The 16810-nt window shown below is 46.5% G+C and overlaps 1 protein-coding gene across 1 annotated transcript; it reads right to left on the bottom strand.

Annotated features, from left to right (window-relative positions):
* Positions 1–399: 399 nt before the first annotated feature.
* MINPP1 (multiple inositol-polyphosphate phosphatase 1) lies at positions 400–16596 on the bottom strand. The gene is made up of 5 exons (XM_063164090.1): positions 16035–16596; positions 15345–15533; positions 14389–14486; positions 12975–13108; positions 400–4012 (listed from the first exon to the last, which is right to left on the bottom strand). The coding sequence occupies exons 1-5, from the start codon at positions 16573–16575 to the stop codon at positions 3613–3615; spliced, it is 1362 nt and encodes a 453-aa protein (XP_063020160.1). The 5' UTR covers positions 16576–16596; the 3' UTR covers positions 400–3612.
* Between the last annotated feature and the right edge of the window lie 214 nt (positions 16597–16810).

Raw genomic sequence — 16810 nt, 5'->3', positions numbered from 1 at the left:
TCAGGGTTCTGTGTGGTGTCTTCATTTGAGAGGATTTCCCTCTTCACCTGCACCGTTTGGGGGCTTCTCCCTGCTTTAAACAGAACATCCTCTGCTGTTTTCCATTTCCAGCTCTCTTACAGACTAATACACCTTCACAGAAAATGCAGGAACAGCCCTCAATCAAAGATGATGCCATCCCAGCCACAGCACCCTCTTTACATCTGCAAAAACCTTGTCAGGAAATTGTATAAAAACCTTTTTTATAGCAGCGTTCCTGGAAACAAGAGGAAATCTTTAGTCCCCTCAAAATGTGAGCATAAAAACCTAATTAAGGTTAGGTTTTTGCCTAATTAAGCAATTTTCTATTAACCACCAAGAAATCTGATGACTTAAAATAATCAGAGACACCAACACAGGTAAGAGCAACCTCCCAAATGTATTTTGAAGAAAAACAAAACCATGATTCCAAAGATCATTTCATTATTGCTGCTCAGAAAACAGATCAAGAACGTGTGCAGTTTTATTTCACAGCACTAAAAATCCACATTTCAAGTTCTCCAAATTCCTCCAGTTAGTACCAGATCATTACAAACCTGCATCTGACAGCTCCATGCTAACCAGAACAGCAGCAGCTCTTACTGGGCAGCAAAAATTCACTTGCCAGAAAGATGAACCATTTCACAAATGAAAATGTACTTTCACATATTGAAGGCCAGCATAGCAGAGCACTGTTGGTATTCTCCATCAGTGAGAGCTTCCAGTTGCAGAGAGTCCTTGACAGGTGTGTGAGATGAGGCTCCAGAGGCACAGGAAGGAGGAGGAAGCATTATTTGTCTTGCAGGATGTGGGAATGTGCACTGCCAGGAGATGTGGCAGCCTGATCAAACACTGCTCACTGAGCCAGTGCACAGCTTTGGAGAAGTATTTGGATCCATTTTAGTTTGGGTTTTTTTTAATGTCTAAACAAATGTCTTTGTTTATCAGACAAAAGCATCAGCACCTCCCCAGTGCTGAACCAGAGTAAGTGCCTGGATATTTACATGTCCCAACACTTCTACAGAGCCACAATGGTGTAAAACTTCCACACTGAGCCTCTAATTCTGCCAGAGCAGTGAGTCAGAGCATCCTGAGCCCCAACAGCAGATTTTCCTCTCCAGTTAGCTGCTGACAGTCCTGAAGAGAGATCTGTTACAGGGCTTTGAGGGACCCAGCTCCAAGGTGGACCAGGAAACAGCTTCTGAGGCATCACCCACAGAATTTAAACACACAATCAACCTGCTAATGCACAAAGGGTACCCACAGCAGGAGTGTTTTGTTCCTGCACCTCACCTGGCACACAATCAGAAAAGCAGTCAAGTGCAAGGTATTCCTCCCTCCATAAGGAAGAAGGATGTATCTTTTAACAAATGTGATGTCTCAAAATCAGTCTTGCTGAACACTGACAACAGAATCTTCCATTCATCTCACATAGTCAGGCTTTCATCCCTTCTGCTCATGAATCATCACTGACTCACAGAAAAAAAATATTTGTTCAAAGGTGGATTTTCTCACTCTGATATCTGCTCTTTCCAAACTTAACTGCCTTCAAACAAAGGCTCATTTCTTTATAGCCTGACTCAAATGTTGCAATAAAGTTCTTAACTGGGCTCTGTCACAACCATTTCCATCAGTTGACAGTCTCCAGGTAGGATCATGTGCAAAAGAAGCCATGCAAAGGTGATTGAGCAGGAGTCATATGCAGGGGCTGACAATTATCCTGACCTATATTCCTCTGCTTGTTGCAGCACTCAACTCCTCCCTAACCATTTCCCCAGCTTCAGAAAGAGCTGTGGATACTGATTCAAACATTTTACACAGCTAAGTGCTGAAATATTGGAATCAGTATCTTCAGTGATCTCTGCAGCAAGTGGTGCACAAACCAAACAGGGCCCTGCAAGCACAGGGAGGGAAATGCCCTGAACACAGCAGCAAAAACCAGGTGTTCAATTGCTCCTTAACTTACAGGATGTAAACATGAAGTGCTTTTATACAAGGTATATTAAGAAGAAAAAAAGTGACCAAAGGCTGAGTCCTCAAGAAAAAAAAATTTAAAAACCCACACACACCAAGTGTAACTTCTCAGCTTGAAGTTTGGCTTTTTTCTGTTTCTGCAGCAGTTAAGTTCCCAGTTCTGGGGGTGAGCCCACAAAAAGCACTTATCAGGTGCACTATAGACATTTATACCCTCAAGTGCTGCAGGCCATGCTGTGGTAACCCCTTCACCTCCTGCCCAGCAAACACAGCCAAACAAACCCCACTTGGCAGGGTGAGCTCTGGATGCTCATTACATGGTGAGAGTGCACACTTCAAGAGTTACCAGCACCAAAAATCCATCCTTCATTTGCTTTGGGCCAGCCTGGTCAAACAACCATTCCCTTGCAGGTGATGACAGAATCTTTTTCTGACATTTCTCATCAGCTAGCTTCAGTTTTCCTTTTACTGTCACACTGCAGAGCTCTGAAATACTTCCCAGCTTTCAGGCATGAGGGAACCTACTTAAAGTGCACTTCCTTTAAAATATCACCAGTCCTTCTATGCCATTCACCTCTTTAAAACAGCTGCATTTCAAAAGCAAGGTGGCACATCAAATGTGTAAGGCCTGCATAAGTGGCAGCTCGTTTGGTGCCTTAAAGTCAGCAGAAATCAAGCCTCAGCCCAATCTTTATACAGTTCAAAAAACTGGATTTAGAGTTAGCAACAATTCCATTTCCAGCAGGAGGCTGGAGACATCAGAGGTGCTTTCCAGCCAGGGCTGGTAGGGAAACTGTCAGCACCTGGGCAGGACCAAGAGATTGAGAGCCATGGCCCAAATAACACCAGAAATGGATGGTGTTACTGAAAGGACACTCCAGAGTATTTAAACAATAACTGCTGCATTTCCCAGAGCACCTAAAAGGAAGAGTGGCTACTTTCCACTCCCTCACTTTTATTTCCTTTTTTTTTTTTCCTACTTCTTTGTAAAGATAATTTACTTACCCTGGAGACTAACTTGCTATGCAGGATGGGTTGATGATGACCTTAAGACTTTTAATTCCTTGCCCCTTTTCAAGCAGGTGATGCATGCAGGAACTCCTCCTGCTTTAAAATGCTCAAAATAGAAATGGTGCTGTCCAGGCAGAAGTTGTTCAGCTGTGGAGAAGAACTATGTACCCTCTCCGTTCTAGAAGCTTGAGAAAAGGATCAAAAAAAGGTTTGAAATATTTCATGCGTGGCACAGGAAAACAGCAGCTAGAAACACAGGCAGCAGAAAGCAACACTGAATCAGTCCAACCAACTTCAGATTCAATAAAATAGAAGCTGCCCCAGCTCTTAAATCCATCCATGGCCCATTCACAACAGCAGTGACCAATGAAATCAGCTCATGTGCACACATAAACACACAGGTATTTGTGTCTTGCATCACGCATTTGTTACAACTTCCCTGTGACAGCAGTTGTGCTTATGCAACAAAGAACCAGCACACCGAGCTGAGACAACCCCCCAGATCTGCAAGGTTAGAAAGTCAACACAGCAGCAGCAAATCATCCAAAGTGCTTGTTCCCGACAGCTGTGGAGCTGAGCCCAGAGCAATTTGCAGAACGCTTCATTCCCTCACAGCTCATCGACGGCAGTGACGTTGAGCTGGGGCAGTTCACACTCCTCCTTGAAGTGGCAGTTCTCCAGGATGTCCTTGTAGTAATCCTTGAGGTCAGCGTAGGTGGAGGTGGTCTCGTTGGAGTGCAGGAAGGGCAGCAGCCTCTCATTGAGCAGCAGCTGCACCTGGTACTCCTGCTGGGAGGCATTGGCACGGTCACAGTGGTAGAGCACGAACACCAGGTTGGCGGCGTAGGGCACGATGCGGCCGCTGCGGAACTTGCGCCGCTCTTGCCGCGCGAAGTTGGTGGCCAGGAGGGGCTCCTTGTCCTTGAAGTAACCCATCAGGGCAAGCAGGGGCTGCAAGGTCTCTGCGTGCCCCACTTGGACAATCAAAGGTGAGGAAATGGGTTTGGAGCTACAAAAGAAAAGAAGCAGAAGGGATGAGCGAGAGGTTGTGCCTTAAAGCAAAACTCCAACGCGTGGCACGGCTGCCAGCGACCGTGGCTGAGGGACACCTTGAACCTGTGAGGAAAATCTCTTTGGGAATTGCAGTCTGGTACAGACATTTTAAATTGCAGTCTGGTACAGACACCTTGAACCTGTGAGGAAAATCTCTTTGGGAATTGCAGTCTGGTGCAGACATTTTAAATGCAGCTCCCTAAACTTTGTCCAAGTATGGATCCAAGGCCAACACAGTGAGGTTCAGCAAGTGCCAGGCCCTGCAGCTCCAGGCTGGGCACAGGGGCTGGAAAGGGCCCTGGGGGCTGTGCCAGGGCTGGGCAGGAGCCCAGGGGGCACAAGACCAACGGGCCCTGGCTGTGCCAGCCCAGGGCTGTCACTGTCCCCTGTGCTGGCCCTGCTGAGGAACCCCAGGGCTGTGTCCAGGTCTGGCCCTCCTGGCCAGAGAGCCCTGGAGGGGCTGGAGCGTGTCCAGGGCAGGGAATGGAGCCCCAGGAGGGGCTGAGGGAGCTGGCAAGGGGCTGAGCCTGGAGCAAAGGAGGCTCAGGGGGCCCTTGTGGCTCTGCACAACTCCCTGCCAGGAGGGGACAGCCAGGGGGGGTCGGGCTGTGCTGCCAGGGAACAGGGACAGGACAAGGGGAAAGGGCCTCAGGCTGGGCCAGGGGAGGCTCAGCTGGGACAGCAGCAGCAATTTCTGCATGCAAAGGGACTGCAGCTCACACAGCCAAACCCTTCATTAGATGTAGAGAGTTTCCTCCAAATCATCAGCAGCATTTACCAAATTTAGCCTGAAGACAGAAATGCAGATTGTCCCTCCCCAGTGTGGCAGCCCCAATGACCAGCAGGAGCACTGCTGCTCCCAATCCCTGAGGGCACCAAGCAGTCCAGGAGGAGATGATGCTCCCTCAGGAACAGGTCAGCAAATCAAGGCACTGCCTCGAACCCTGACCCAGGACAGCTTATGTAACAAAAGGTTACACACAGGGCTCAGCCAAAGGGGAGATAAGAGCTGCATTGCTGTGCCAGGAAACTCCAGCCAAGAGGAAAATCTGACCCTTGCTCCAGAGGAGGACGATGGCTTTTGGGGACCAGTTCCAAGTGGCCCATGTAAATCCAGCACAGGTAAACACAGGTTCAGCTTTCAGGAGACACATCTTGACTGCTCTGGAAAGGAGGAGTTTCCTCAGCTCCCACCCAAAGCAATGGAGAAATGGTTAAGTGGGAGATTTACCTGGGGATTGGAGCTTTGATCAGCTCAGCAGGAATTCAGGGCTGGGCCAGGATGGTGCACTGGTGTTTGTACAGTCTGACACACACCTTGTACCACGCTCCTGGTGAGCCTGAGCCCTTCTGACTCCACTCCTCACACCCTCCCCCTTAGACAAAATATCCCTTAAAAAATACATCCAAACCCTGCCTCTGTTTTCTGCTCAAAAGCAAGAGCCTCCAAACCACAAAGGTTCTCTGTGGAGGACAGTGTATTTTTCCCACCTATGCCTCTGTTGCACCAAGATCTTTACATTCACCACTCTTCCAGCTCCTCCAAAATCAATGTTCCTGCTCGTGTTCTCCCCTTGCTATTTATGAAAACTATAAAGCTTTTTTAGATCCTTGAATCCCCTTTCTTTTCTCTTCCCTTTCTAATCCACTTGACCAGTTCACATGTATCCTTCCCATCCACACACTCCTGCAGGGAAGTATTTTTAGTTTTTAGGACACATTCACATCCTTCCTGTCACAGCAGCCAGACACAGATGTCTGTGGAAGGAAACAGGAGGCCATTCCTTTGATCTCCTGCAATTTCCAGCTCAGAAGTCTCCAGGGCCAGAGGTGGCTCCTAGGTAATGAATCCCAGCTTTGCCAAATCTCTCCCTCAATCCACGTGCATTTCTAGCACACACAATGTCCTGTGGGGAGGAGCTGCACAGCTTCACACACTGCTCTTCATTTTTCTATCTGCACATTCCATGTCCCATTTAATCCATTCTGACAGCTTTGCAATAGTGTTGTTACCAAGCTGAGAAATCCTACCTCAGTCATTTCACAATTTTCCACATCCCTTTAGATCACAGTATCAGAATGCACAAAACTCAAGAACCATAAGAGAAAACAATGCTACACCCATGAGCTCTCTGCTTAATTCCTAATATCCAACAAGGAATGATTTGGACTGGGACCCTAAATTTCATCCCATTCCAACTCCCTGTCCCTGTCAGGGACACCCTCCACAGGCCAGGCTGCCCCAAACCCCACGTGCCTGAAGTTTGAGATATCTCAGACAGCTACAACAACCTCCTAAAGGCCCCTGAGCAATAGGCTCTCCCAGATTCTACCCAACAGCTGATAAAAAAATCATTTTTCCCCATGTGGATTACTTGACAGCTCTGCAGTTTTCCAGCCCAGTCAGTCTCCCCAGGTCCTTTCACAATCTCCCTTGTAGAAACACTTCATCTCATTTATCTGGAATAAAACTGCCACATTTGCAATGCCACTGAACTTGTCAGCTCTCCTCAACATTCCAAGCAGGTCAGATCTTTCCAGCTCTATCTCTGCTAGGAAAAATCAATCAGCTGTCCCTACCCTCATTTCTTGTAATTTTATCAAGTTTTTCCCTCTGTAAGGACCTCTCCCTGTAACCCCAGCTGCCTGATTCCTTTAGATAAGGAAACCTGTTCAGAAGGATGTTTGGAAACCATAACTGTAGCTACCAACCACCCTATTTTATATTTGCTGATCCCTCCCAAGAGCTCCAAGAGGAATGGTTTCCTTTTAAAGAGCCACCCTAACATTTCTCAGGTGTATCAGATTCATCAAGGTGCTCAGCAATACTAGTGTGGAGCATTTTTTTATTTCTACAAGACTGGCCTGGAATTCTATTTCTCTCCTGGAGATGCTTTTTCAATATTTCTCTTATTTAATTATTTGTATTTTCATGTCTTCCCAGCTGCATGGCCTTTGTTTTGTTAACTAAGAGGGAAGCTGGGAATGCAAATATGCTGCTAGAATCTCCAAAACAACCTTACACAGGCATTACTACCCCACAGGGAATGGATTTCACTCAAAAAAGGCTTCAGAAATGCTAAGACAAAAATAAATGAACATTCTGGCTATCAAAGCTGGCTTTAAGCAAAGTTCAGCTCTACTTTCCAGGTGATGCTAAGCAGGAATGTTGAAATGGAAGTAAATCACAAAAAATAGAGCAAAAAATAAATCAGAAAACCAGCAAGGTATATGTTTGCAAAGCAGGAAACAAATTCTAGCACAGAGAAGTTTTTAAGAACAAGAGAAGTGGGAAAGGAAGGACTGAACAAGGTGCTCACTCTCAGTGCAGCTTGACTTTTTCCTTCACTTGCTTTAGTCTCATAAAATCCTCATGCCAACAGGCCAAGCAGCCTTGGGAGGCAAAGCAAACCTCTCCCACTCAGCACCATCCCACTGGATTAGTGTAATGAAGATTAAAACTGTTTCCTGATACAGCACAACCCTGAGTTCTCCAACCCTGAGTTCTCCACAGGCTCCTGAACCCAGCAGCACTGGTGATTTCCCAGACTGTTCCAGCACTCCCTGTTCAGGGCCAGGGTCTGGACTCCAGCTCAGATGTGGTTTCCTATCAGCCAGCAATGACAATCACAACAGCTATTAAGGTTACCCTGCAATATTTTTAATTGTGGGGAGAATGATGACAGATGATCTTCAGAGAATACCCACAGGCAAAGGTTACCACTGGCCCTGCATTCCTTGTGAGGGCAGAACAAACAACAAAGCAGTGATAAACAGCAGCACAGGTTAATAAAATATTAATGGCAGACGTTTTCCCTGCTCAGTTTGCCTCACAATCTATCAGTGACTCAGTGTCTTGCTGGAAGCATCAAAGTTCTCCACATTGCACTCTGGCAATTACTTAATGGCATTTCAATCCACCTTTCCTCTCCTTTTGATGTGCATGGCTGGGGAAAGCCCACTGGGGGAATCTCATTGCCACCTGTGAGGGGATTGTGCATAAAACTCTGCCATAAATATCAGCAGCTTGTCTGAAAGGGATTTGTTTTATATTCATTCCATGGGGCACTTCCAATGAGCAGAAGGGGCTCTCAGGAGGCAGAGACAAGGAAGTTTCACTGCAGAGATCTGCCAGCTCCTCAACTGCCCACTTTTGAGGTTTTATGGGGTTTTTTTACCTTTTAAGTAAGTCTGGCCACAGGAAGTACTGAACAATTCAGCAGCACAACCCCAAAAGCTGAATCTCACCATGGGGGGAAAAGAAAAAGCATCATGGAAAAGCACAGATGTGGGATTTATCATCCAGGTACAATCTAGTTCTCCTGGATCTCAGCAGGTTTGGGTTTAACTCTGAATCTTCTGCATCAATTTACTCATCCTCCAGAGCAGATCATTCCTGCTCTTCCCACTACTGACAGTTCATTTTCCATGTGGAAAAAGTGAACTTTCTTTTAACCAAAGTTTACTTCCTAAGCACTGACTGGATTTTCAGCTCGAAATAACTCAAACCCCAGGAAACAGTGGGATAAGATGAAACATTTCCTGCAGCAAAGCTCAACCAGCCAACCCTCAAACCTCCTGTAAAAATCCCTCCAACAACTGCACAGAAGTTAAGATTTACCACCTGTTTAACAAGCAAGCTCAGACTACATTCTGTCCCTTTTCTCCCCAATAAAAAAGGCAGGTCAAAGGACTCCAAAACCTGCTTTCAACTGTGGGATGAATTCTCCATCCTTCTCACTTCCCCCTGGGATTTATTTCATGGAAAAAGAAGCTGGACAAACCCTAAACATAGCAGGAGGCAGCAGAGACCAGGGAAGGCTGCCCACTCAGAGGGCAGCAGAAATATTTCAGTGTTAAAGCTCAGAGGGTTTTCACCAGTGGGAAGAAGAATAAGAAAAGCATAAAATAGATATCTGTCAAATAGTACAGTCCTCATATATCAAAATTTCCACCATAAAGACAGCCAATCATTCCCAGAATCAGCACCAAAACAAGGAAATGCCACCACCAATACTGACAGCAGAAAATTTTCTTCTGCTGCAACAAGGAACAAGCTCACTGATGACAAAAGGAAACTTGAAAAGCTGACTGGACTGCACAGAACTCATTAAAAGCCCTGATTAAAAGGCTCTTATCTAGTCCTGCAACACTTTATCAGCTGGAGGTAATTAGGCTGGGCCTCCTCGTGTTTCATTGGGAGCTACTGCACTTTCAAAGGCTCTTTCCTGGCTGATCTCACCTCTGCCATTGTTTGAGACCTCAGAGGTGAAATGCACTCCTGCAGCAGCACCACAATAATGCTCAGTGCTGATCCAAAACCAAACCAAGAGGCTGCTGGCACCTGGCAAAGCCAAGGTGGGCACTGGTCAGACCAGTTCATTTGTCTGTGAGTGTGTAGTTTGGCTTTTTCATTCTTACACAGAAGGGTGTGACTCTATCAAAGCTGCTCAGATACTTGCCCAGGATAGATCTGAAAAAGTATCCATTAACTAATTAATGAGATTGAGGACATGCTGGGGAGTCTGAAAGGCACAAGAAACTTTTAAATCTCTAATTCTGGCTAGACAGATGGACAGGCACACTCCCAGGGGAGAAACCCTGGGCTGCCCAGCTCGGGGAGAAGATTTGAGAAATTGAAACACACACACACATCAGAAATGCAGGCACAGGGATGCTGCTGAACGTGCCACAAGGATCTGGGCTGAATTCCACACCTCTGGCTTCCCCAGAAACTCCTTCCAGTCATGTCAGAAGTGCCACCTTTGAAAGATGGAGCAATCAAAGCCCACACTATGATGCAGAGCTGCTGACTGAGACATGGATTGTTTATTAATAAAAGCCACCCCAGCAGCAGTGAAGGGTTTTCCATAAAAAACTCAGAACCTGAGCAAAAAGGGGATTTTCAACCTAATTATTTCATTGCTGCTGCATATGTAGAAGCTTTTTGCTCACTTCCCTTTGTAGAGTTCTGACCTGTGAGGTGGTTTTGGATCATCCATTACACTCCTTTGTACTGAGTCATAGGTTTGGAGGAGTAATTAGGGCACAGCAGTAATTGTAATTGACTCCTGAGAGGTCCCAATTGTGCTGGGAAGTGACCTGAGAAGAGCAAGGCAAATTACATGCAACAATAAAAGCTACCAAGAAATTGCCAAATTGGTCTGTCTACCATAAATCACAAAGATCACCTTCAACTGATCTTGAATCATATTCCAATTAGTCTTTTTTTTTTTTTTTTAAATACCTTGGAACCCTTTACTCTCTAAGAGGAAACCATCACCAAATATTTTGCAATGCATATGTACAGCTAAGCTGGAATTATCAATACACTGCAAATACTGAGATGGCTGCACAAAGCTTCCTCCCAATTTCCAGAGCCTCATGGTAACCCATTTGGACAGTACAAGTAATAATATTTTTTATTCTTTCAGCAGGAAATAGTAATGTTAAATATTTGAAGCTAGAAGAAAAAAAAAATGGAAAGTCTAAAAGAGCTTTAGTGAATAGCTGATGTGCTTTAAAGTGTGCCACAACTGATTTGCAAATCCACCTCTGCCCAAGCATGCAGCTGCAGAGATTTTTAAAATCAGATGAGCAGCTTCATATTGCATTAAGCACCAAAATACCTGAATTTCTCATCAACATACACAGACTTCCTTGGGCAAAACACTGTTCATTAAACTGCTGGGAAAAGCAGCACTGAAAAGTAATTCTGCATCAGCTTCCCTGGTTATTTTCTATCCCCTTGGGAAAAACCACAATTCTTTAGAAATGTGAAGACATAAGAAAACTGCCCAACTATGCCATTTCAGTAGAGCAAATCACATGGGCTTGATATGGAATAAGAGAAACTTTCAACCAAAGTCTATTCCTTAAAACAGAAATGCTTTCATTTTATATATATCTCATTGTGGTTTTGTAACTAAGAAAATTTGTATGGAAGAAAGAGAGTCCTGGCCCTCAACCTTTCCCTTTCAGAGCTTTTAACAGCAAGACCTGCACAGAAGAGATTATTCCCAGTCTAAACCCCAGAGTTATACTGGAATTCACATGATGGGAGAGCCTAAAACCATCTGAAACTTCTGCACTGCAAACTGAAAGTGGGACTGATCAGCAACTGGTATTTATTACACCTTCATCATGCTACTAAGAACAGACTAACCAGAAGGAAGAGTTTTCTACCAAGGAAATAAAATCAAGCTTTGATAAGACAATAAGTTTGGTGATAAGGTTGCAAGGGCAGCAATCACTTCATGGCAGAACCAGGTTTCTTTTTGATTTCACTGGGAATGAAAAGAGAACAAAGCTGTTGAACATAAAGGCATAAAGCATGCCACAAAAATGCAGCTTTGCCAACACTGCTCTCCACTGTCCAGTCTGAGCAGCACAGACAATCCAGACCCCTCAGCTTCTTCCCAGAACAGAAATGCTTCCCTTTTACTTCTGGATAGGCCAATCTAAGCTTTCCAAAGAGAAAAGAGATTTTGGAGCAAAGATAATGCCTGGAAGAAAATTTCTTTTTCTTAAATGTTTTAGAGTAACTTCTTAAATTTTTAGAGCAAGCAGCCAGTTATAAATCCATGTTAAACACTGTTAAATTGAAGTAACATTCCACTGAAAGATATTTCATCATCACAAAAGTACATTTCCTGAAAAAGCTGCAAAAATGTTTAACCTGCTGCCTTGAAGTTGACCATCACTATAAAAAGACAGACTTTTCTATATTTTATTTGTATGTTTTCTCATTTTCATTGTGCTCTCACAGTGCCACAGGGTGTCTCTATGAAAAAGAGATAAATCTCCCTCTGTAGATGAACTGGGATTAGCTGCACCTCTGCTCCCCACATTCCAAGGCAGACAAGCTGGCTCTGGCAGATTCCCCACATGCTCTCCAGGTCACCCAACCCCGTTTATTCCCAGCTCTCCAGTGCTTTACGACTGCCACCTTCTGTTGTGGAAGGGAGTAACACATTCCTGTGGCTACCTCAGCTTTCCATTTCTGTTTAGGATGAGGCTCATCCTGAACACTGCTCACCCAGCTTGGGATTTCACAAGATTTAGGGTCCTGACTCTCTACATTCACTGCCTGCTTCTTTCTGTGATAGCAAAACACGAGAGCCCCTGGTGTTGCAAATGAACTTCCATAGCCAGTGCTGAAAGGCAAAGTTACCACTGTGCTTGGGAGCTCTGCCTCAGACAGCTCCCAAAAAAATCAGAAATCTCCATCTGTACCTCCTTCTTCCAACTACAGCTCTTGAGCTTTTAAAAATTGCTGTTATTAAACTTACAGGGATGTTTGATAGACATACAGCTGCAATTCGTGTGCAATGTAAGGATTGAAAGGCTCTCACTGCTCAAAGAGGAAATGACACTAAAAGGGAACAAAATTGATCACTCTCCTTCCATTATACAATCCTATGGCCCTATCCTTGATATCCCTCTATAAAATTTCCACACGAATCTGCTAAGGTGTTAATTCATGTGACTGATTATTAACCATGAATTCCTAATTGTTCAGAACATGAACACAGACTGTAAATCAACATTTAAGCAACAAATTATTTTTAATGAGGACATTTTTAACAAGAAAGCTCTATTATTTTAATTCATTGTCTCCTCTCAAACTGCAGAAAGAAAACATCACTATCAAGTAGCAGTTCCCTGAAGGCCTGTGTGGATCAGCAAGTTAAAAGATGGAAATAGTTTAGCTGAGTACAATGAAAGCAAAAAAATATAGTCTACAAAGTAACACTGCTCCAGTAAAAATTGTGTTCTCACTGTTAAAATTCTCCTAGCTCCAGCTCTCCTGTTGTTGCTACATTCAGAAGTAAAATACTGAATTTTCTGTCAATGAAACCCAGCTCAGACTGAGCACAGAAAGCTCACACCCAAAGCACTGCAGGCTCTGGATTTACCTTTTGCTCTCCTCCACTGCTTTGTCCAAGTGCTGGAAGATATCCTGGAATAAAATGCAGCTGGAGCGACTGTTGATGTCGTAGCCATATCCTCTCTTCCAGTACTGCTTCAGGTCATTCAGGTATTCCAGCACCTAAAATTGGAGTTCACAAGTTTTTATTGCTGCACCAAAAAGCTCACAGCCTGGAGACATGACACAAAAACAACCCCAAACATCAGGGCTCCATTTCAAACCCCTTCAGCATAAAACCACGTCACTGTGATATTGTCTGAAAAATCCTCTTTGCCCAGGATTTTCTCCTGAGAAGCCTCAAAGAGGAATGAAAACAATAATTATGTGATTGCTGCTTGGGAATGTGGCTTGGACATTGTTTACCAACAGGTGAATGTTTGATTGGCTATTAAGAAGAATGGAAGCAATCACCAGCAGCTGTGCTGGACTCTGAGTCAGTCACAAGTTTTCATTATCATTCGTGTGAAACTTTCTGATGTATCCTTTCTCTGTAGTTTAGTATAGCTTTAGTATTGCATTCTTTTAATTGAATATAATAATAAATCAGCCTTCTGAGAACAAGGAGTCAGATTCTCATCTTTCACCTCATCCTGGGGACCCTCACAAACAACACAATACCAGACAACAGATCAAAGAATGACCAAATTCAGCATCTGGTAACAATCACACAAAAAAAACCAACCCTGCGACAATCACAAAAAAACCCCTGCCCATAAGACAACCACTACCCACAGCTTTTTTAGCACTTCTGATTTTCCCCTTGGCTTGCCATTCTTCTCACAGAATCCATCCCACACCTTCAGCCCAGCTTGTTTTGTGTCTGATTTCAAGTTCCAGAGACGTGCACACATCTCAAGCAGACAGAACTGTGCCTTAGAATTATTCAAGAGCCTGCAGTTTTCTCCTTGTTCTCTGCTCCTCTCCTGACAATTGCTGGCATCAAAGCCATTTCCCACCTGCCTGCTGAGTTATTTATAACCAGACTGAACAGGGCAGGGCTCAGCAGAAGCCCATGGTGACCCTGATCATCTTAGGCACACCCATCTATGAAAAGGTCTCCTCTTTTCCCAAGGGTGCAAATTTCCTTAAGAGCCTTGGGGGAGCCTTACTGAGTATCAAAAAAAAGTTGAAATAAGAGGAACAAACATTTGTCTCATTTATCTGGGTTCTGTGTTGGTTTAGAGAGCTGATAGATCCCAAAACCAGAGAGTCTTGGAGGCCCTGCAAGACCTCATTTGATGTCCCCTGGAGTGAATTTTATCACCTGGTTCTATCATGCTAAAACCACACATTATAGAAAGGTTTTGGATGGAAGGCCATTTGAGATCACCTCATTCCAAATCCCCTGCCACAGGCAGAGACACTTCCCTCCAGAGCAGGTTGCTCCAAGCCTCACATACCTTGGCATCTTCTTCACTGAAGAGTGAACACCATGGGGAGGTCACATTTTTTATGGCCAGCTCATAGGAGCAGGTGAGAAAAGCCACTTGAACAAGATCTGCAATAAATCCAACAAACAAGAAAAAGATAAATAAATCACTGCTACACAAGTAGCAGCTTTCTCTCCTCAGTTTACCTCTAAAATGAATTGTAATTACTGTTTGGCAATACAAACAATGACATCCAATAAATATTTGGCAGGACAAAGACCAAGCACCAAAAATACACAGTTTAACAGGATTATTGTGCAAAATCCAAATTTTGGACTGCAAGTTCTTGGCATTACATCATGATAAGAGGGAAAACAAGAGCATTCCACATTAAATGCTGTCCATCAGCTGATGTGAAACAGGTGTCAGCTGCTGGTGCAGCCACACAGGTCAGAAGAGTCAAAGGGAAGATGTGAGTTCATGGACAACACCCCCTCCACATCAGCAGCTGTGTACAAGCAGCACCAGGTTGAACTTTGCCTCCAGCATGTCCCTGATGCTGCAATCCCAACAGCAGCACTTATTCTGGGGTGATTCGCCCCCCAAAACCATCCAGGGAAATCCAGCACTTCTGTTCTGGACAGGAGTTAACACACAGGACTGCTTTTCCTCAAGTCATTTATGTGCTGGAGTTGTAATGGGTTTCACAAAAGCAAAATTAAAACATTCAAATCCCTCCAAAACCAGGTAAAGCTGATTTTACCTACGAGAAAGATGTTTTCAAGCATATTTTTTCTTCTGACCATTATCCAACAAGCATTCATTACTCCAACATCAAAACAGACTTACAGTCTCATGCACTTAATTAAAGACTGCATCTCCAAGTCACAGCCACTCCAAATTACCTTCTCTGCATAACTACACATCTTGGAAGCTGCTCTTGGCCAGCCTTGGAGCCAAAGCCACCTGTGACAGGAATGCCTTACCTGCATTTAGCTCCTCCATTGGCAAACATAAAGCACTGGCCACCTTCTCCAGGACCTTCTTCATCTCAGGCCCCTCTTTGAAGGCGTTCACCTGGCCCATGGCTGTGTCATTCTCCTCCACCAGCAGCACAAACTTGGCGCAGTGATCAAAGAACCGCATCAGGGAGTCGTTAACTTCAACCTCCACCTCTGAAAGAAACGTGGGCGTCAGAGGGAGCAGCACCACCCCCAAAGGCACCAGGACGTGGCACCCACCAAGGGACAGGCTGTGTCCCCATGGAGAGGGTGCAGGGTCCCTCTCAACCACGGGGAGAGCAGGGAACATCCCCAACAGGGAGGGATTCTTCCAGCCACCCATCAGGAGCCCTGCAGACCCTCAGGGATGGATCATGGCTCCAGCCATGAAAGCTGGAGGGTTCCCTCAGGAAAGGGATGGAGATCCCGCAAAGAGGCTGCGAGGCACCTCCGTCTCCTGTGGTGGAGCTGGGAGTCCCAGGGACGGCCCCAGTCCCTCAGGGAGGACACGGGAGCCATTCCCTCAGAGCATGGGTCTCCCTCACCCCTCAGGGAGCAGGGCCCCAGAGAGCACCTAAAGAAAGCACGGGAACTCCCCCATCCCCTTGGGACAGCTGGGACCACCTCAGCCCTTCAGGAAAAACCTCAGGGAAGGGGGCGGTGTCGCTCACTCACCGTCGCCGCCGAAGTCGAGGGTGGGCCCGAGCCCGCGGCGGAAGGCGGCCCCGCTCTGCAGGCAGCGGTGCTTGGAGCTGCTGGCCAGCGCCAGGCGGCGGCGGGCGGCGAAGAGCGCGGGGAAGCGGGCGGCCATGCGCCGCGCCAGCTGCTCCATGTCGCGCCGGCCCTGCGGCGCCAGCCGCCCGTCCAGGCTCTCCTCGTACCACATGGGCCACTCGGCCAGGGCGGCGGCGGCGGGGCAGGCGGCGGCTCCCGCGGCCCGGCGGAGCAGCCGGGCGTGCAGCTCGCCCAGCCGGCGGATCTGCCCGGCCGTGGGGTAGCGGGTGCCGTGGCGGAGCACGGCGCGGAGCTGCAGCGGAGTGCAGGAGGCGGGCAGCGACCCGCCCGCGCCGGGACCCAGCGACAGCGGGTCGCTCACCAGGTGCGGGTTCACCTCCTCGTAGCGGGACTTGGTGCCGAAGTAGCCGCTCAGCCCCGCGCTCGCCAGCGGCAGGACGAGGAGCAGCAGCATCAGAGCGGCTTCCCGGCGAGGCGCCATGGCTGCAAGTGCGCGGCTGCCGCAGGAAGAGGCGGAGCGGGGCCGACTCTTCACGGCTTCAGTGGCCCCAGGGCCCGCCCCAGCCCCAGCCCCAGCCCCAGCCCCAGCCCCAGCCCCAGCCCCTCCCGCCCCTTCACGGCTTCACTCGCCTCACACCAGCTCCTCATGGTTCCTCACAGCATCACCCGCTCCATCCCAGCTTTAGCCGACCCCTCACAGCTTCACGCGTCCCCTC

This window comes from Melospiza melodia, chromosome 9 (genome assembly GCF_035770615.1).
Source record: "Melospiza melodia melodia isolate bMelMel2 chromosome 9, bMelMel2.pri, whole genome shotgun sequence".
Lineage (NCBI taxonomy): Eukaryota > Metazoa > Chordata > Aves > Passeriformes > Passerellidae > Melospiza > Melospiza melodia.
The sequence above is the reverse complement of the archived record's forward strand: the minus strand, read 5'-3'. Positions and strand labels throughout refer to the sequence as shown.

Bases quoted from the DNA above. Each gene is read 5' to 3' on its own strand.
- MINPP1 (XM_063164090.1), bottom strand. From the start codon at position 16,575: ATGGCGCCTCGCCGGGAAGCCGCTCTGATGCTGCTGCTCCTCGTCCTG. The intron at 14,487-15,344 runs GTAAGGCATTCC...GATTTATTGCAG, and splicing joins AATGGAGGAGCTAAATGCAG to ATCTTGTTCAAGTGGCTTTT. The intron at 13,109-14,388 runs GTATGTGAGGCT...CTCCAATTTTAG, and splicing joins TCAGTGAAGAAGATGCCAAG to GTGCTGGAATACCTGAATGA.